Here is a 20,107-nt window from a genome sequence, read left to right on the forward strand (position 1 = left end):
ATCAGAATTCCCAAGGAACCTGCAGGCTCAAAAAGGTTGGGGGGGGTTCTCATGATACATAGTACGTGGTCTTCGAAGATGAAAGGTTTGATATGTAAAGACAGCTGAAGCTCTTTGGATGGCTGGTTGTCCCATGTCTCTTATAAAAGCTGCTTGCAGTTTTCTGCAAAAAAGAACCTTCTCTTTGGGAACTCTTGCAAATGCTGCATCGGCAACATTTTTCATGCTATGTACGTGGTGAAAATTGGAAGAGATACCACCGGAGCTGTATATATACCAGACTTGTTCTAGTTGCAAGAAGCCAGGGAGATCAGTTCTCGGTCTCTGTAAACATGGAGTTTTCGTTTGCTGTAGAACCTGCCTGGCTGAGGGTTTTAGATGACGAGTGGGTTGTAACAAAAATGTGTTTTGTTTAGCTTTGAAGAAGCCACTTGTTTCAACTTTTCAAAAGGAGCGACGGCAGGTCAATGTGAATCTTCCCACAGAACAACCTCACGCTTCTAACCTGGCTCAAGGTAAAAAGCTCTTGAATTGGCTATGTTTCAGAACAGGAGTAGGATGAAGAGGACATTCCGCAGCAGTTGACTCAATCCCACTTCAAAGCAGAAATCAGCAGACTTCCTTCTGAGGAGGGAAAAGCGCTCAGCCTTCCTCCCTGCGTGTCACTGCTCTGGCTCCATCTCTCCCCACCCCCGTCCCGGCCTTTGCATCTCTGGAATTTAGAGTGAAAAAGGGAGCTACAGGCAGCTCCATTCAGGAGCTGCATTACCAAAAACAAGCAAACCAGAGAGCATGCCAGTAAGCGGTTGTTTCCTCAGGTACCCAGAAGGCAAGATGATTTCATAGCTAATCACCAAACAGCCCCCCCTCTCCCCCACTGCTCTAACTGTGGGGTAGGCAGAGATAGAAGGGTGAGGGAGGAAGCTGTTATTTTCCCTTCAGGATCAAAAAAACATTCCAGTGGAGAAAATTTGGAAATCTTGGAAGCGCTGCTGGGGTGGGTGGGGGGAATGCCTGTGAGATATGTTCTGATCAGACATTAGTGAAATGCTTAAGACCAGGCTTTGTTCACTTAAAAAGTGTAGTATGAATATCTTTATGTACACATGTGGGCAGGGCTTTTTTTTATAGAAAAAGCCCAGCAGGAACTCATTTGCATATTAAGCCACACCCCCTGGCATCAAGCCAACCGCAACTGTGTTCTTGTGCATTCTGCTCAAAAAAAGCCCCGCATGTGGGCATGCCTTGCTTGTTCAAGGATGTATATATATCAGTTGTTCAGCTGTGAATAGATTTGTGCACAATCAGTGTGCTCTAATGTACACGGTGTTGACAACTGGATCAGGAGTTCACCGATATTTAACTTGATATACACGTAAGCTATGACCATGAGACTGCTTGCAAAAACATTTTTTGCTCACGTATTTTGTTTTATTTTTGACTTGTACTGTTTTCTGCCACGAGGGTGGCAAAATCGAAGAGCCGTGTGCTAAAGCTAGCGAAGGGTGCAGCAGCCTGCAGTTCACTGACAAGTTTTGGGTATTTTTTGCAGTTTAGTTTTTAGCAAACTAAGACAAAAGATTATTAAATTCCATACATGTGCCCGTTAGTATGTGCTGACTAAGCTTTAAGAGGTGCACTTTATATGTCAAAGCAGTAAACTGTATTTATTTACAATAATAATAATAGATTTTATTTATATCCCGCCCTCCCCGCCTAGGCGGCTCAGGGCGGCTAACAACATTTCACACAATTAACATAAATAGATAAAACTTTAAATTTAACAATTAGAAAGAAATTAGACATAAAAAAACCCAGTTGATTAAGTTAAAATACATAATTCAAATTACATTAAATATATCTGGCAGCAATAAAATTGTTTGGCGCTGGTTCTGCCAGTTTAGATAGTTCCGTGATCGTATTATAGATGGCGGTTCTTTATTCTTAGCAACTCAGCAGTCGATATCAGCATACGCTTGTCTGAAAAGGGCGGTCTTGCAGGCCCTGCAGAACTGGTCACTTCCTCTGGAAATAGAAAATTTGTATCCTACCTTTCTGCCCTTAACAAACCACTTAAGGCGGCTACCAATTTAAAACATAAATGATAAAACAGGTTTAGGTGTAATAATCATTTTAGCTTTTTTGCCAAATTTCCTTTTCCCAGAAATTTTACATCAGTAGTATGTGGGGTGGAAGAGAGATTGGAACAATGGAGGGGCGTGTGTGAATATGCAGAGTTCTCTGCTCTCTGTCAAAGAAGAGAAGTGTAAGGTAGACCAATAAATGGGGTGAGGGAGACAAACTCAGGGTGATATGGAATGGCTAGGAGGCCTGGTGAAGCGGTTGAAGTGTCAGACTAGAACACCCAGGTTTGGTTCTCCACTCCATTGTGGAAGCTGGCTGGTGGCTCTGAGCTAATCACGTACTATCTGCCTAACCGTCTTCATGGGGTGGCTGTTGTGAGGGTAAAATGGAAGAGAGGAGAATGATGTCATTGCAGAGAAAAGTGAGGTATAAATGGAGTAAAAAAAAGGGGTGGGTGGGTGGTGCGTGTGCAGGAATAAAATCCACTAGTTGCTTTCTGCCAGCCTTCTCCTTTGATCCCAAAAGTGGTTCTAAGGGGCACTGAATGCAAAGAAATGCACGTGAGGAAGTTGTCTCCTCTGGCCTGAACCACTGCAGCACAGGGGGTGGGCAGCGGAGGAGCCAGCTGACCAAATGAGCAGCCCAGCACAGGTGGAAAGAGAGCTGCTTCTGCCATCTCTCACTAGGGGTTCTTGTATCTCTACAGAGTCAGAGCTGAGATTTCTCTAGAATTGGCAAGGTCTCTGGAGGGAGCAGTGCCCATAGTGGGCCAGAGGGGCCTCCGACACAAAAAAGAGCCCCGTGGAGTGATGATCCCCATTCTCACGCCAATATACAGTATGTCCCCAAATTGCCTAGGGGCCACTTCACGCTTGGATAGCCCATTATCCATGTAGAAGTATCTGCCTCAAGAAAGAGAACTGTCGGTTTAGATACATATTCAAATACCTGTGTCCTGCCTGCCTTCATGATTTCCTCCATCTTGCCCCCTCCTCAGCACTCACCTTGGAGGCAGACTTTTCTTCCGTCTGCCAAGGCCACCGGAATCTAGAAAGGGTGGGAGGAAGAGGAGCCTCTGCCAGGAGTGTCTTCCTGTCTAAAGTGTGCGAAGGTTTCCTGTACACCCAGGCATTTATTTAGAACCACCTTCCTTGCTTCCCAGATCTGCTCAGATATCCAGTTACAGAGAGATCTGCTCTCTCCCGCTTAGCCCCAAGAATTTTACCCTTTCCACAAGAAGGGAATTGGTGGTTGCGGAGGCTCTGACTTCTCCAGTGGGCGCAGGAGAGGTGTTCCATGGATGAAGGAGTGAGGGATATGATTTTGGCCAGGTATTTCCTAGAGGGGGAAGTAGGCCCTCCTCTGACTTGTGCGCTCACAAAGGCACACCGATCATTTTGCTCAGTGTCTAGGGCCAGATGCTTGCCCAAGTGAGCAAGGCATTGGCGTACTGCTAGACCCAGCAGGATAGGAGAAGGCTATCACTGCTTCTCAAACCTGCACAGCTACTGACTGAGTCCATAGTGAATGTCACAGATACTGGCAACACCATTGGGCTTAGCTAGGGATGACACCCCCACACCCTATTTTGCTTGTCAGAACACCCATCATCTTTACAGGTAGTTATTGCATTTTTTTTCAGGGCTTGGGCCAAAATGGTTGTCTGCCTCGTCCGAGTGTTTTCACAAACACCTTACCATCGGCATTCCTTTCAGTCAAACGCCCCTTACTAATTCCATCTTTTCTCTGTTACATTTTTTTTTTACCCATGAGCAAATCTTTTTAAAAGATGATCAGGTGAGGAGCATGTCAATTCTGGTTTGCAAATCGGAATCGATAGAACAGAGAGCCCAATGAATGATTAACTTTGATAAATAGATGCTCTGGCTGGGGTGGAGACCTTGACTTATCTGCTGCCTTCCAGAAGGGCTTTCATATGCTGTGTCTCCTTGGTCCTGTACGCTGCCAGTCGCCATTGTCTTTTTCGTTGTGCCTTTTTTTGCTGTAGATGCAGGAGCCCACCACGACGGAAATGCTGATGCCGTGGTAAAGCAGATTCCACCAAACCCTCTTCACCACCTCTCGCCCGATCATGTCGTAGACAGTCAGAAAGCTGACAAAGAGGTCGTAAGGCAAGCTTCAAAGGACAGAGTCAGTGACTTCCAGAGGATGAAGCAAAGTAAGTTAGTCTGGGCCGTCCTAACGACTTGCAGGCTCTGAATGACTGAAACGTAGTGTTATATTGTTGATTGGAATGCCAGATTGTAATACCACAGTAACACATGTGAGGAAAGCTTGCTTGTGGTCGATATATTGGGTGAGATGAATTTTTTTTTTAAAAAAAAAATTCTGGTTGCTGTACAGATCACTTTAATTTGAAAGATCTTGCTTAAAAAAAAACAAACCCAAAACTTTCTGCATAGCTTCTGATTGCTGCTTTGTAATATTCCTTAGAGGGAAGGGACCACAAAGCACACAGCTGTTGAACTGTTCACTTTGGCTTGCAGGGATGTCAGTTTAATATTGGGGCTGTCCCTGTTGCAGAGAAGCCTGTGGGAGGAGATTCCTCCCCCCCCCGCCCCCCCGGGAGTGCAGGGCCATGGAGCTGGAGCTTTTGGAATGTCTGGAGAAACAGCTCAGTGTCTTTGATATCCAGGTTAGAACAAGTGGGGCAAGTGAGTTCTGTAAGCCTGGTGTTTCTGGCATCTGGGATAGCAATGAGATTTGGGCTTAAGGGAATTTAAACGGGCGTGAGGCATGTATGGAAGGCTACTTTAAAATACTTGTTTAGTGTCTTTCACCTCCTAATTGGGGTTCTCTTTAATCTTATTAAACAGGAAAAGTTGAACTGCAAGGATTGTAGGGTGAGAATTGAAGCCTTTTAAGAATCTCCACCAGCAGGTTGGCACCAGTTCAGCTCACTTGTGTGCATTTTAAGAGTGAATAGTCATTAACGCCTTTTTAAGTCAGGTAGTAAGTGCAGTAACAAATCCAAAAAAATCCATGCTGTTTACCGCCTGTGTCAATAAGATTGTTTATACTGCTCCTGTTTCATAATGTCTGTTTCTATGATATTATTTTAACTCTGTTGTTTTATTGTTGTAAACCACCCTGAGCCCGCTTGCGGGATAGGGTGGGAAATAAATCTAAAAATTAAATTAAAATTAAGTCAGTGCTGGGGGTGGGTGGGGTGAACTTAATGGTTTTTGTAGAGATGGTGTATATCCAACATAAGGTTGTATGCTTAAATGGACGTGTTCTGGACTTATTTGGTAAATTTAGGCAGATTATGGAAGGGAGAGGAGGAAAGGTTGCATCAGTGGGTAATTCTAGTGGACCCTTCTTACACACCCAAGGAAATGCTGATTGCCACTTTGGGGTGAGAAAGCATTTTTTTCTCTAAGCCAGTTTGGCCAGGCACCCTGGAAGGTTTTTGTTTTTGCTGTCATCTGGGCATGGAGCAGGGATAAATGGGTCTGGGGGTGGGGGGAGGCATTTGTGAATTTCCTGCATTGTGCAGAGGGTTATACTAGATGACCCTGGAGGTCCCTTCCAACTCTGATCATAATATGTTTTCATAGAATCAAACAGTCAGTCATGGAACATTTAGAAAGGATGGCTGTGATCACTAAGAGCCAGCATGGGTTTCTCAAGAAAAGTCACGTCAGACTAACCTTATCTCTCTCTCTCTTTTAAAGTTACTGCCTTGCTGGATCAGGGGAGTGCTGTAGACATAGTCTGTATTTTGAACGGACATAGACAGATGAAAAGTGTATAGCACAGGGTGGTCTGAAAACACTAATACAACCAGCTTGACTCTTGGTTAGAGATGTGGAGGCTTGCAAAACAACAGAAAAGTTCCCCAAGGCATCTTTTTTGGTTTTTCAGATGGAAAACTGAAAAAGTGGGCATGCTTTAGACATATGTAGCTCTTAAATCCCAGGTATATTTCTAATACCTGATTTTTATGAGGGGAGCACACTGGGCTTTTATGGCTTCTCCACAGCTGTATGCTGTCTGTTGTCCTTTTGGCCTGATGTGGTTGACCAAAATTAACTTTTGCTGTGCTAAGTCAGCTTAAGGTTTTCTCTCTGGTATGTACAGTTTTGCTTGTACAAAACTAAAGCACGTGTAACTTTTAAATTCTATAAATATGCCAAACATTACAATTTTATATGCCAAGTAAGTGATAAATGCTGAATTTTGTTGCCAAAGCAGTAAAATTAGTTTAGACAATAGGACAGGAAGTATTGCATCTCTTTCAGTTTTTCTCCAGGTTTCCTTGTTTCCAGAATTGCTTCAGAATTTCCGGGGATTTTTTTAGCTCTGTTATTTTAGTTGCTTGCTGCTAGTTTCAGCCAGGATCTTTAAAGGCCTGTGGAGAGCGGCGGCGGCAGCAGGGAGGTCTGGAGATATAGTAAAATAAACTGGGTTGGGGAAATGCAAAAAGTCTGTCAGTTTCTGATGTCAGTGCAGTGAGAAGTGCTGTGTTAAATGGGCACACTTCACATAACGCTTGTGAAAAACCTCTGTCCCAGTGGATTGTTGTACAGTGGAAAGCTATTTAAGAGCATATTGTTTTTATCTGTCATGTTTTTATTTCCCCTCAGGAGCTCAGAGGCATAGTTCTTCCCTCTTCCATTTTAATTTAAACCTGTGAGGTGTGATCCATGCGGGGGGGGTGCGGTTAGCCGTGTTGGTCTGAAGCAACAAAGTTTGAATACAGTGGTACCTTTAAGACCATGAAAGTACAGTTCTGGGTGCCTGCACACAGAAGCATAAACTTTGCGGGCCTTAAAGATGCCTGACTGGACACAGACTTTGTTCCTGTTTTAGGCTGAGAGAGTATGGGTAGCTGAAGATCTCCCCATAAGCTTCATGGCTGAGTTGGGATGCTTTGAGAAGTTCTGTTTCAAAGAATCCTTGCTGATTGGAAAACAAAACAAAATAGCAACATGCTTCAGTAGGGAGGCTGCACAAGTCACTGAAAAATTTTCTTCTTAATTTCTGTGAGATGTTATCTTTTGAAAGCTTCCTAATAAGGTCTTTTACTGCAGCGTTCTGAGAACAGCCACTTGTGCTTTTGATAACTTTTGCTTTGGGTGTTGTAAACCTGTAAACCAAGGCCGTCTTATTATTCAAGCTAGTTAAGCTAAGCTCTTGGGTGTCTTTTTTATAGCGCTTAGCAGTTTTTTTATAACTTCTGCAGGCACAAAGATCATCTTGATAGAGCCGCAAAGAAATAACAAAAACCATTTTGTAATACTTGTTCTATTCAAGTTGGGAATATTTGAGTATTATTTTGCTTGCTTGAAATACTCCTTGGAAATGAAAATTGATTGGAGTTTTCTCCTAGGAGGCAGCTTAGTTTCACGTTAAGAGAGCTGCTGTTTCATTTCATAAGATATGGACAAAAGAGGTCTGGCAGCAAAGGGGGCTGTCTGCCAAAGTTCGGCAGAGAGCCCTCCACTCAGTAGAGAGATGCTTGGACCTTCACTCCCGCAAGGAGCTGGGAGGCGACGCCAGAAGGGCCTGCAAACCTCCCATTTCCTGGTTGTGGGAGCACTTGGGGGCAATAGCAGGCCTGCCCTGCCTTACCTTATCGCCCCACAGGCTCTTGTGAGGGTGCTTAAGGAAAACAGGGTAGCATGACCCGTTTTGTGCTGCTTGAAGCCCTGATGATGTTGACGCGGAGTAAGTGGAAATCCGCCCAGCTCACCTTCCTTCTGAGGGTGTCAGCTGGACAGGGGGAAATGTCCTGTCCTTTTAAGAGAGGCTTGATGACTGGAGATGGGTGGTTGAGGCTTTCCATGGCGTGAAGTTCAATGTCAGCAGCTGACAGTTGGATGGGCCAGGTGGAAAGTCGGTCACCTGATTTCCAGTGGGAAAAGGGGTGTATGGTGTAAGTGCTGGGCGAAGATCTGGAAGATCTGGGTTCAGTTCCCCGTTCCCCCTCAGAGCTTGCTGGGTGACCTTGGGCTGTCCATTCTCGTCCCGCCTGAGAGAGCACAAGAGGGAAGGGAGATTCACGTACACTGCCCTCTTGAGCTGCTTGGAGGAAGGTGGAGGAAGGACAGATTCTGTTCCAGAGGAGCTTCCAGAGCAGAGTGGTCCTGTTCTCATTAGTCATGCCGGCACTGATGCTGGGGAGAAAGTTGGGACGGGCACCTCAGTGTGTGACCGAGGGCAAGAGGAGGGTGAGGCGTTGGTGGGATGCTTAGTGAAGAAGGCCAGGGCACTCCAGGCACCTGGAACCAGCTCTGAGACTGGATTGCCTGAACAGGTTAAGTTGGCAACAGTACTCCTTCTAAGCTGAGTTAGTGTGAGCTAGACCACAGTTTTTTAGCCTCTGGCTCACACATTTTTGTCTTTGCTCAAGAAGGATGGCCCCAGGGTAAACTGATTTATGCAGTAACCGAATTGCTTACTCACAACTTTGTGCCAGTAGCTCACAAAGCAGGATTTTTGCTCACAAGACTCAAGAGCTTAGAGGGAGTATTGGTTGGCAGTCTTTGGTCATACAGGTACGATACTATTTATCTACTTCGTTTGTGCACAACCTCTTTCCCCGCTGGGGATCCGAAGCAGCTTGCCTCCTTCTCCTCTGTTTTATCCTCCCCGCCATCACTGCTCGTGCGTAGCCTGCCCGAGATGGCCCAGCAAGCTCCCTGGCAGAGCGGAGATTCCAACTTGAGTCTTCCACATGCTGCTCTGCCATCCTCACTACTACACCACACCTCACTGGCTCCGTGTTGAATACAAGGTGGCAGACCAGCGTTCCAAGTCCAGTAGCGCCTTGAGCACCCACAGAATTCTTGCAGGTTGTAACGTAAGCTTTCATGAGCCAAAGCTGATGTCATCGGCTACAAAAAGCATCAAAGCTCCAACAATCCTCATGTCCAGGTCAGAAGGTGGGAGGTGCATTGCAGAGAGGGGCCAGTTGGAGTCCTGGCGCAGAGGTACAAGGCAAATCATAATTAGGCTGGTCAGAGCTAGGAGAGATCCATAGAGGTAGGAAATGCTGAGCATATAGCCCAGCAACGACTATACTATTTCAGACTCTTAAGATTACAACAACTGTCAGGGAGTCTGCTGGTTGCCTTTTATCGTAGTTCCATTGAGAGCATTTTATCCTATTGCCTCTGCGTGTGGTTTGGGAGCTGCACGGAAGCAGAGAGAAGGGTGCTCCAAAGAGTGATGGTGAGAGCACAGAAGATTTGTGGATGTTCTCTCCCCTCATTGGTGGATCTGTATGATATGGGATGTAAAAGGAAGATACAAATGATCTTAAGGGACCCTTCACATCCGGGCCACTTGCTATTTGAGATCTTACCGTCAGGTAGGCGATATAGAGTGTTGAAGGCTAAGACAAATAGATTCAAGGGCAGCTTCTATCCAAGTGCCGTGGTTAGGCTAAATGCAGGGTTATGAATGGTTATTTGTTTTTAGATGCATTTAAATGGTCTATGTATATGTCCTTTTGTGGGTGTTGATGCGTTGGTATGTTTGTGGAAGAGCACCTCATTTCGTTGCTCTCATTTTCTTTTTTGAGAACAATGACAATAAATTTATCTATCTATCTATAAGAATCCTGTGTGCTTATTCAGTCCGGGGGCAGGAGAATTGTCCTGTGTTTGTTAAGGAATTGTTGCTCAGCTATCTCACATTATAATCTTCCTTTGAAGCTTTGTAGAAGAACTGCCAGACATAGGTCAGCAGCAGTATGTCCTGGAAGATTAAAACATTTCCCACAGGTTTTAGTATTGTTTTTTAAGGTCAGATTTGTGTCAGTGGGTAAGGATTGGCCTGTTTGTGCAACAAAGAGAGTAGAAGGGCATTGCTGAAACTTGATGTCATATTGTTGGAAAATGAGCAAGCGAATGAACCAGAGATGGTGTATCTGGCGTAGTTAGGTCTGATGATTGTGGTGTTAAGGGGTTTGTTACAGGCTCTGGTCTCAAGGTTGGAGTTGTACATGTGCACAAAAATTGTCTGCCTGTGAGAGAGGCATATCACTATCCAGCACAGATTGTCATTCATTAATGACAAACTGGTTTGCATGACCAAAAGTGGTGTTCTGTTTTGTGTGGCTGATTTTGTCGCACTTTACCCTTATGTGTACCATTCCAGCATCAGGTGGATATTGTAATTCCAAACATGTCTGTTGTAGATCCCTCAGGTGAGAATCTCTGTTAGAGAAACTGGAGCAGATGTAGTTGTAGCATAAAGCTTGGGTGTAGACAGTGGATTGTTTGCTGTGTTTAGGCTGGGAACTGGAGACATAGAGGGTTGGTGTGTTTTGTTGTAATCAACAAACAATGATTTTGAAGGTGCAACTAGACGCTGAATTTTGTTGTGTTGAATGTTATGTATCTAAAACTGCTGGGGTTTCTCACTATATAAATAGATACCGGTGTTCTCCCATAAGCCATCCCTGTGTATGAAAGTGTAGTATGTGGGACTGTTGGGTGTTTCAGAAAAGCTGTGTGCTGAGATTTTCATACAGGGGTGTCAAACTCGTTTGTTACGAGGACCGGATTTGACATAAATGTGACTTTGTCAGCCGGGCCTGTTCTTTATAAAGGACACAAACACAATTAAATATTTTTTTAAAAAAATCTTAAAATAAAACATGCTTAAAACAATAGCACTTGTTGGTCTTAAAGGTGCTTTCTTTGTATTTCTCCCATGGGATCCAGGGAACTGGGCAAAAGAAGTTCTGGGTCGGTCTTTCCTTCCTCAGTGGACCAGGAGGGGGAGAAGCCTCAGCCAGTAGAAGGAAGAGAGGCTTGGCTCAGTAGCTCTGCTGTGCGATTGAGAGAGTCTAGTAAAGCCAGCTCTCCCTCTTCCCCCCCTTCCTTCCCAAGGGAGGAGCCTCATCTAATGGAGAAAATAGAGGCTTTGCTCTGCAGCTCCTGTGCAGTTGAGAAAGCCTTGCATAGCAAGTGGTGATGCAGAAGGAAGCAAGAGAGAGGGAGAAGGAAGCAGATGACAGCCAGTTGCTCAGGGGCCTGAAAGGAGTCCTCCGGGGGCCTGATTCGGCCCCCTGGCCACATGTTTGACATTCCTGCTCTAGAACATCCATATGCCCAATATCTTTAGATTTACGCAGTCCATATTAAGATGTTCCTGGAATCTTCAACTTTTTAGGGATAGGTCCTACTCAGAAGCCCTGTTTTATTTAGTGGGGTTTCCTCTCGGGAGAGTGCTCTTAGGATTGCAGTTTACAGCACGCAAGTATCACTTCAGAGATTTCCCCCATGTGGCTCAAGAATTCCTTGGACTAGATCAGTGGCTCCCAACCTTTTTTGGCACCGGGGACCGGTTTCGTGGACGACAATTTTTCCATGGACTGGTGTGTGTGTGTGTGTGTGTGGGGAGGTGCTGGGGGTTCTGCCACCCCAGGCTGCCCCCCCAGCCACGCCGCATCCCTGCTCCCCTGGGGGTCTTTAAATGAGGGGTAAGTGAAGGTTAAAGAGCCCTGTGGCGCAGAGTGGTAAAGCTGCAGTACTGCAGTCTGAGCTCCCTGCTCATGACCTGAGTTCAATTCCAGCAGAAGCTGGGTTTAGGTAGCCGGCTCCAGGTTGACTCAGCCTTCCATCCTTTCCGAGGTCAGTAAAATGAGTCCCCAGCTTGCTGGGGGGAAAGTAGAGATTACTGGGGGAGGCAATGGCAAACCACCCTGTAAAAAGTCTGCCGTGAAAACATTGTGAAAGCAACGTCACCCCAGAGTCGAAAACGACTGGTGCTTGCACAGGGGACCTTTCCTTTTCCTTTTTTTTTTTTTTTAGGTGAAGGTTGCTGCCATGCTGCCCCTTCCACCCACCCAGGACCCGGGCAGATGAAAGAGGTTGTGCTTTGGAGCGAAGCCGTGCTGCTTCTTTCGTCTGCCAGGCAGGCCAAAGGGGCAGTGCAGTGCCTCTGCCTCACTCGGTGACCCAGTTGCTAACAGGCCACGGACTGGTACCAGTCCATGGCCCGGGGGTTGGGAACCCCTAGAGTAGATTAACAAAACATGCTCCGGTATCAAAGGAGACTGCCAAGATGTCCCTCATTCCAGTTATGTGCATGCTTCTAGGCACGTATGGGACTCCTTTTGGCATATCCCCGTATGCAGACTTCTGAGCATTGGTACAGCCTTACGTATCAACTTCTGGAGCCTTTTAAAACTCATCAAGAGTTCAGGGGGGGAGAATCTGGGCTTCATTGGTCAGGGGTGACTCCCGAATTGAATGACTGTCAGATTTGAGGTGATAACACAGGCACTGAAACAAGCTTTATAAACTTCCTTTCATGCAGCCTGGAATTACTTGCTGCAAAAATTCTTGACCGTAGTTCTTCAGGCACAGACGGGGGGAAGTTGCGGAAATAATTATGAAACGGTTTATTTTACACTTCTTTGTATTTTGTGTGGCAAGATTTCCTAGAAAGTGTTTTACATAAAGATTATTGTCAAATTCCTGCTTCAGCTTTCATTCTTATTTTTTTATGGGGGGGGGAGGGAGGGGCCAGCAAATTGACCTCTTGATGGTTTAGTCGAAGCATCCAGTTTGTGGTGCCTTTTTCTAAAAGCTTTGAAGGTTCTGCTAGTTCTTGTCTTGAAGTATCACCAACTTCTTTTTGTAAACAGCAGCACATCACAGATTCCTATCCCAGGCTCACCATTTCTGTCTCAACTGGCATGACGCCGGTTCTTGCTCTTGGTCATGCGTGTTAGCTATGCACCTTTCTATTTCCCCAGCGTAGAACTGCTCTTCACAGTGTTAAGAGATGAAAGACTGCGTTTACAGCTAAGAATTTTAGCAGTTTCCAAGTGGAAACTATTAAGAAGTACTTTGTGTCAATTATTACAATCATCAGGTCTAACTAAAAGAACTGGAATCTCAATAAACGTTTATCAATAGAAGTCCAGGTGTGCTTAGACTAAGTATCTTCTGAAAATTCAATCCCCATTGGATGCTTGCTTCTGTTTTCAGAGAGCACTTCTGAGTCCTTTTAACAGTTTCTAAAATAACAAGGAGCTACTGTTTGAAAAGGAGGACTTTTCTTGCCTTCAGATGCCTTCCTTCCTTCCTTCCTTCCTTCCTTCCTTCCTTCCTTCCTTCCTTCCTTCCTTCCTTCCTTCCTTCCTTCCTTCCTTCCTTCCTTCCTTCCTTCCTTCCTTCCTTCCTTCCTTCCTTCCTTCCTTCCTCCCTTCCTCCCTTCCTTCCTTCCTCCCTCCCTTCCTCCCTCCCTTCCTCCCTTCCTTCCTCCCTCCCCTTCCTCCCTCCCCTTCCTTCCTTCCTCCCTCCCTTCCCTCCCTCCCCTTCCTCCCTCCCCTCCCTCCCTCCCTTCCTCCCTCCCTCCCTTCCTCCCTCCTTTCCTTCCTCCCTTCCTTCCTCCCCTTCCTTCCTTCCTCCCTCCTTGCTTCTGACTGTAAATCCTTTGCCTACTTCACAGGCCGGTTCTTTGATGAGAACGAGTCCCCCGCGGATCCGCAGCATGGGTCTAAACTGGCGGATTATAACGGGGATGATGGGAACGTGGGTGAGTACGAGGCAGACAAGCAGGCTGAGCTGGCTTACAATGAGGAAGAGGATGGTGATGGTGGTGAAGAAGACGTCCAAGGTGAGCTTGGGCATCCCATTCATGTAGCTCCCTTGCTTGAGAGCCACACTGGGCTTGTGATAGGGCTAGCTGTCGGGAAGAGGGGGATCTTGCGAGTGGTTTGTTTGGGGGGGTTTTTTAGTTTGGCTGTTCTAACTCTTTCTGGGTAGCTGTTGTGCATTTGGGATAGCTCAAAAGTGTTATCGACTGTTCGGTGGTCTTGAGTTCTTAATGCTGAAGTTGACTTTTGCATGTGATGGTGTCGTCTGTGAAAAGCCCATTAATCTCATAGGTGTTCAGTCACTTCCTCTTTTCTTGTTGCTAAGAACTAATGTGGCTGCTTTTAGAGAATTCATCACTGTTTGTGGTGGTGGGGGGGGGGCAGGAGTATTTATGTGCACCAGTTCCTGGTATGTTGGCATGCAATAACCCCCCCACCCGAATGTTGGTATCTCTTTTGTTTTTCCCAACTTTTTTACTATCTAGACTCCTCTCTAATATGTAGATTCAGTGGGCCTCCCCTGTTACCAGAAATGTTGCTTCTAACATCCGCATCATCTGTGTGCATAAGTCCCTTCTTTCATCTTGCATGCGCCTCACTGTATCTGCTCCTCGCGGTCTCTGATGATTCATGCATGTGGTGTTGCATCCTCCATGTTTGGAACAGAGTAGGCAATGTCCTACTCATTGCGGGAAGAGGCATGAAATAACTTCTAACATCCTGTCTTCTGAAGCACTTAGAGCGGAAGCTTGTCCCTGTGCAGATGTCCCTGTTCTGAAGACCCTGTGCACAATTCCCATTGATTCAGGATAGCATCCTTGTAAATTCTTTCTGTAACTTCCGTTTATGAGCACACAGTTCCTAGAAATCATCTCACGAAATTCTTGCGAAATTCATTTGCATTCGTTACTTTCAAAAGCCACCTTTTTGATTGAGGTGTCCTAGTTTTCTTAGAGTTCTCCTCCCTAAACTGAAAGTAAAGGACAGAACTTTGTGTGAAACTTAAGAGGATTACAGAATCTTGGAAACTCCTTATAAGTTATTGGCATCTCTCAGATAAGATAGCCATTTTGGTCCCTGCCTAAGTAAACTTTCGTAGGTCTGGCATACGTCCAGGGACATCGTATTCAGTTAAGCACACTCTGATTCACACCGCACTGTACAACATAATCATCTGCACAATAAATCTACGCTCTAAATGTATTCCTACCAGAACCCCCCTGATGGTACACAGTTTTAATTAAAACTTTAGCGGTGCTCTTCAGAACATGAGCATTGTATGTGAACTGTTAATTATACCGTTTGCTATAGCCGTTGTGCATGCTGCACAGAGCGGTTTTTTAGATGAATGGTGACGTGCATGTCTGGGAAGTGCTGCCTCTTGTAATGCTTCTGGCTGCCCGCGAAAAAGGTTCTTGATTGAGGCGTGTCTGTGGAATGCCTGAGGCAGTCCCGCTGTCAGTGCTTTGGCGGAATTCTAGTTGGCGAGAGTTCACCAGTACAGAAGCAGCAGAGCAAAATAATTCTTCTGGTTGATTCTCAGGAGGGAGGGAGGGAGAGAAAGTTGCTTTTGTTTGCAAGTTCTTATACATCTAACAGTGGAACAGATCTGAACTGTAGTTTAAGTAAAGATACTGGTAAGTGGAAAAATTATTTTAATGGTAAGGGTAAAAATGCCTGGTTACAAGCAGGAAAACTGCTGAATTTCAGCCCCCTTAAGTTTGGTGTAGTGGTTAAGTGCGCAGACTCTTATCTGGGAGAACTGGGTTTGATTCCCCACTCCTCCACTTGCACCTGCTGGAATGGCCTTGGGTCAGCCAGAGCTCTCTTATCTGGGAGAACCGGGTTTGATTCCCCACTCCTCCACTTGCAGCTGCTGGAAGGGCCTTGGGTCAGCCAGAGCTCTCTTATCTGGGAGAACCGGGTTTGATTCCCCACTCCTCCACTTGCACCTGCTGGAATGGCCTTGGGTCAGCCAGAGCTCTCTTATCTGGGAGAACCGGGTTTGATTCCCCCCTCCTCCACTTGCAGCTGCTGGAATGGCCTTGGGTCAGCCAGAGCTCTCTTATCTGGGAGAACCGGGTTTGATTCCCCACTCCTCCACTTGCACCTGCTGGAATGGCCTTGGGTCAGCCAGAGCTCTCTTATCTGGGAGAACCGGGTTTGATTCCCCACTCCTCCACTTGCAGCTGCTGGAAGGGCCTTGGGTCAGCCAGAGCTCTCTTATCTGGGAGAACCGGGTTTGATTCCCCACTCCTCCACTTGCAGCTGCTGGAATGGCTTTGGGTCAGCCAGAGCTCTCTTATCTGGGAGAACCGGGTTTGATTCCCCACTCCTCCACTTGCAGCTGCTGGAATGACCTTGGGTCAGCCAGAGCTCTCTTATCTGGGAGAACCGGGTTTGATTCCCCACTCCTCCACTTGCAGCTGCTGGAATGACCTTGGGTCAGCCAGAGCTCTCTTATCTGGGAGAACCGGGTTTGATTCCCCACTCCTCCACTTGCAGCTGCTGGAATGGCTTTGGGTCAGCCAGAGCTCTCTTATCTGGGAGAACCGGGTTTTGATTCCGCACTCCTCCACTTGCAGCTGCTGGAATGGCCTTGGGTCAGCCAGAGCTCTCTTATCTGGGAGAACCGGGTTTGATTCCCCACTCCTCCACTTGCAGCTGCTGGAATGACCTTGGGTCAGCCATAGCTCTCGTAGAAGTTGTCTTGAAAGGCAGCTGCTGTAAAAGCTCTCTCAGCTCCAACTACCTTCAGGGTATCTGTTGTGGGGGGGGGGGGGGGAGGTAAAGGAGATTGTGACTGCTCTGAGATTTAGTCTAGGGCAGGATATAAATCCAATATCATCATCATCATCATCTCAAAGGTCTTAAATGATGTTTTCCTTTCCCAGCAAATATACATACCATACCTGGATGCTGGATAAACATCTGTACCATCCTTTGAATTGATTTGGGAGTACTGTGAATACTGGCAGGGGGGCATCTCTCTGGGCATGAGCTTGACGTGGAGGTGTTGTTGCGGGGGGCTCTTACAGAGTTGACTTAGTTTTGGCTTTCCTTCTTTCTCCACTGTAGACGATGAAGAGAGAGACTTTCAAATGGATATTGCTGACTATGGAAAGCAACACTTCAATGATGTCCTTTAAATCCCCGAATGGCCTTCGGCTGAGGAATCCTGCAACAGAAAGGAATGGAATTAATTCTTCCTAATATTTACTGTAAAAGACACTGAAAATAGTAGTGTCAAGCTGCCCAAAAACATATGACATTAAGTGATGGAACACAGCGGTAGAATACTGTATATATGTGCATAGTTGTATTTTTTTTTGCAAATTGTATTATTAGAAATGGTTTCTCCTTCTACAGCAAGCCAGTTAATACTCCAGTACTATGGAGAATCAAGTGCCCCTTAAGCGAATTGAAATCAGTGAGCTGACAAATGCCTCACCACAAAGGGTCAGGCTGAAGGACTGTAGCTTTACTTGTACCCCTTAAGATAACAACTGACATTACAAAACAGTTTAGGCTAACATGTTTATGAAAAAAAGCAACTTTGTAAACTGGAAAACTTGTACAGTTTGTATCTGACACATTAACAACTTCATTGCAGAAATAAGTGTACAGATGGGAACACCTTTTGATACAGCGATGTATTCATCCATACAAACCAGTCGTTTCATTTCATTTCTCTTGCTGTTGTGGTTTGTATTTTACATTACATTTGAAAGTTGACTGAAGATGTGTTCTATGTGTTTCTAAAGATTCTTTCCTGAGTATATCAAGAAAGATCTATGTGACAGTGAAACTTAGTACATTAATCCTATGTAAGATAATATAGTTAACCATAGATGAATGACTAAAATTATCCATAGGGAATCTGGCAATAGTATAGATATTTTTTATAGAATATGTGCCAGAGTTTAAATCGGTTAAAGTGCAGCCAGTATTTCCAGCACGCAAGAGCCCTTCACCTCTGCTTTGACAGCAGTGGTTTTAGTCCCAAGCAACAGACAAACCTGTCGCAGTGACTAAAACTCCAATTTTAATGTGTTATAAAAATGACCCCCCCCCCCCCCCCCCCGCTGTCAGGCAATGAATGCCTTGTTGCATTTCCAGCATTGTAGAAGGGATTGCTCATCACATTGGGCATGTTCTTGTGGTTTTGTGTTTTTTTTGTCTTCTGAGCGTAAGGGTGTGTGTGTGTGTGTGTGTCTGTTAGCAGATGGTTTAAAGCACTTTCTGAAGTTTGCAGAAATGGTTATGTCCACTTATGCTACACTCCCAAGTGTCAGGTTATTAACCCTAACTAGTTATCAACAAGGGCTACTGTGAATAGAATTTATAGGTCCTACGACAGGGTTGATTGTACTTCACTATTTCTGTACTCAGGTTAAAGTTCACCTCAGTAAGGTAAGGTTCACTAGTGCTCTTTTAATGGAGAACTTGCATTAAATGAAAAGGCAAAGTCAGTTTGTGTACATATGTATGCGAGAGAGTGATCATTCTTACAGTTTTATTTCCATGACACAAAACTGTCTATATTTTGCACAAAAGTTAAAGGCTAAATCTTTTTAGAGGTGTTATTTCCTTAACACCTCTGTGACCATCGGTCTTCAGTATTGTATTTTGTGATTTTACTGTGATACTTTTGCCCCAAATTAGCTGTAACTCTTAAGAGGAATCTACCAATGAAATTCAAAAATGAATAAGTTCTAATAAAATTTAATAACACTTTAGATTTCATGTGCTGCTTTAAATAACTGGTGTGCAAAGGTAGTCTGAATAATGCATGCTCTTAACCTTTTTGTGAAAGCTGATAATTCAGTCACTGGGAGAGTTTTATGCAGCTGAATGCTCCTTTTTGTCCTTGGGCCCCATGGCATACCCGGTTTAGAGATGGAAGAACTGAAGCTTGGAAATAGTTCTTGGGGTGATCCCTGAAACCTAGACGTTCCCAGCCAAACACTGAGCGATACTGATCACTTTTTCAGTGAATTCAGAAGTCCTAGATAGGAGTGTGCAGAGAATTTTTAAAGAGTATTTTTCGGTTTGGGTCTGTTGGACCCCCCCACTGCTCAAAAAAAAAAATGCAGGATTTACAAAAAATCCTGGCTACCACCCGAGAAGAAAAATTTAAACCAGGCTGCAGGAGACAGGAGCCTCAGGAACTGCTGTGTCGTATGGAACACCTTGCTCTGCACAGCACAGGAGATCCTGGCTGGACTCACTTCTCCCGCCCTTGGGCTTAAACTGCACTGCAGGGGGAGGGAGGGAGCCCCAGGAGCTGCCGTGCTGCACAGAACACACTAGCCCCACGCAAACAGTTGGGAGGTGGGAGCGAGCAATCTGCCTCTCATATAGACAGGATTTGTTCAGATCTGCCTGTAATATATACAGGATTATTTCAGGAATTCCCCCCCTCCCCCAGGTGATTTGGGATGCCAAAAATCTACTCCAAAACACCAGTAAGGTGTTTTGGGATAGATTTTTTGGCCCAGGTAAACCCAAATGCACACCCTAAGTTCTGTGTTTCAGGACATCCCAGTTGCCCATCCATACTAGTGTGGCTTCAGGCTGGGATTCACAGGCAGCCTCGGTTCCACGATCGGATCCACAAACTCTGTGCTCTTGTCCTGCCAGTCAGAGCCACCTTTGAGTCTGAAACTGAAACACAAGATGCCTTCTCTTGTCTGCTGTGTGCTTGATTAGTTGTTGCAGCTCGAAGACCCTGGGCCATCCTTATCCTCTGCTAAAGTGTATTTTGCTGTGGTTGCAGTTAGGCATTCTCCAGTAGAGGGGAAGTTGATATTTGTTCACACTGATGTTAAGCAGCCTTTTAACCTCCCCACCCCCTTGGTCCCTCTCTGGATCCTTTCTCTGTTTTTAATCTTAAACCTATGGCTCAGTGTCGTTTCTCCTGCTGTTATTTAAAATGGCCTTTTTGAGTGGCCGTCACTGGCTTGCCGGGGAGGCAAGCTGGCTGTCTGACAACATGGTCCTCCGATTTCCAAAATCCCCCAAATGTCTTCCTACTGAGGTGGTCTCTCAAAGGTACCGCATGACCAGTCTTTTGCTCTCAATTCTGTGTGTACTTTGCTCACATAGGAGGTCAAGGCAGCTTTATTTTTTTTTATTAAAATAGAGTACAATTTTCTGTAAAGATTTTCCCTTTTTTGCTGACCTTAGGAAGGGACACACCGTCTGCAGAGCCCAGGCAATCATGCTTTGGTATGACTTGGTGAGTGTACCATGTCCTTTTCAGGTTATACTCCACTCCTTACATCTTCAGCACTTTCCCTACAGGATGTGCCACCCGCCTATGAAGTCTGCCAGGCAGCTACTTGGTTCTCCTTTTCAACTTTTGTCAAGTACTGTTTGGTGGATGACTGTTCCAAAAAAGATGCCTCTGTGAAGAAGGTGGTCCTTTGAGGT

At 45.5% G+C, this 20,107-nt stretch overlaps 1 protein-coding gene across 1 annotated transcript in view; it reads left to right on the top strand.

Moving 5' to 3' along the window:
• The window catches only part of GOLM2 (golgi membrane protein 2), a 30,608-nt gene extending 12,197 nt beyond the window's left edge, over positions 1 to 18,411 (top strand). The window contains exons 7-10 of the mRNA XM_060259933.1: positions 417 to 515; positions 4,094 to 4,264; positions 13,525 to 13,692; positions 16,751 to 18,411. Coding sequence (XP_060115916.1) covers positions 417 to 515; positions 4,094 to 4,264; positions 13,525 to 13,692; positions 16,751 to 16,821 — 509 coding nt within the window. The 3' untranslated portion in view covers positions 16,822 to 18,411. The remainder of the gene's footprint in view (positions 1 to 416; positions 516 to 4,093; positions 4,265 to 13,524; positions 13,693 to 16,750) is intronic.
• Positions 18,412 to 20,107: the final 1,696 nt, after the last annotated feature.

The sequence above is a fragment of the Heteronotia binoei genome, chromosome 19, assembly GCF_032191835.1.
Source record: "Heteronotia binoei isolate CCM8104 ecotype False Entrance Well chromosome 19, APGP_CSIRO_Hbin_v1, whole genome shotgun sequence".
NCBI classification, from domain to species: Eukaryota; Metazoa; Chordata; class Lepidosauria; order Squamata; family Gekkonidae; genus Heteronotia; species Heteronotia binoei.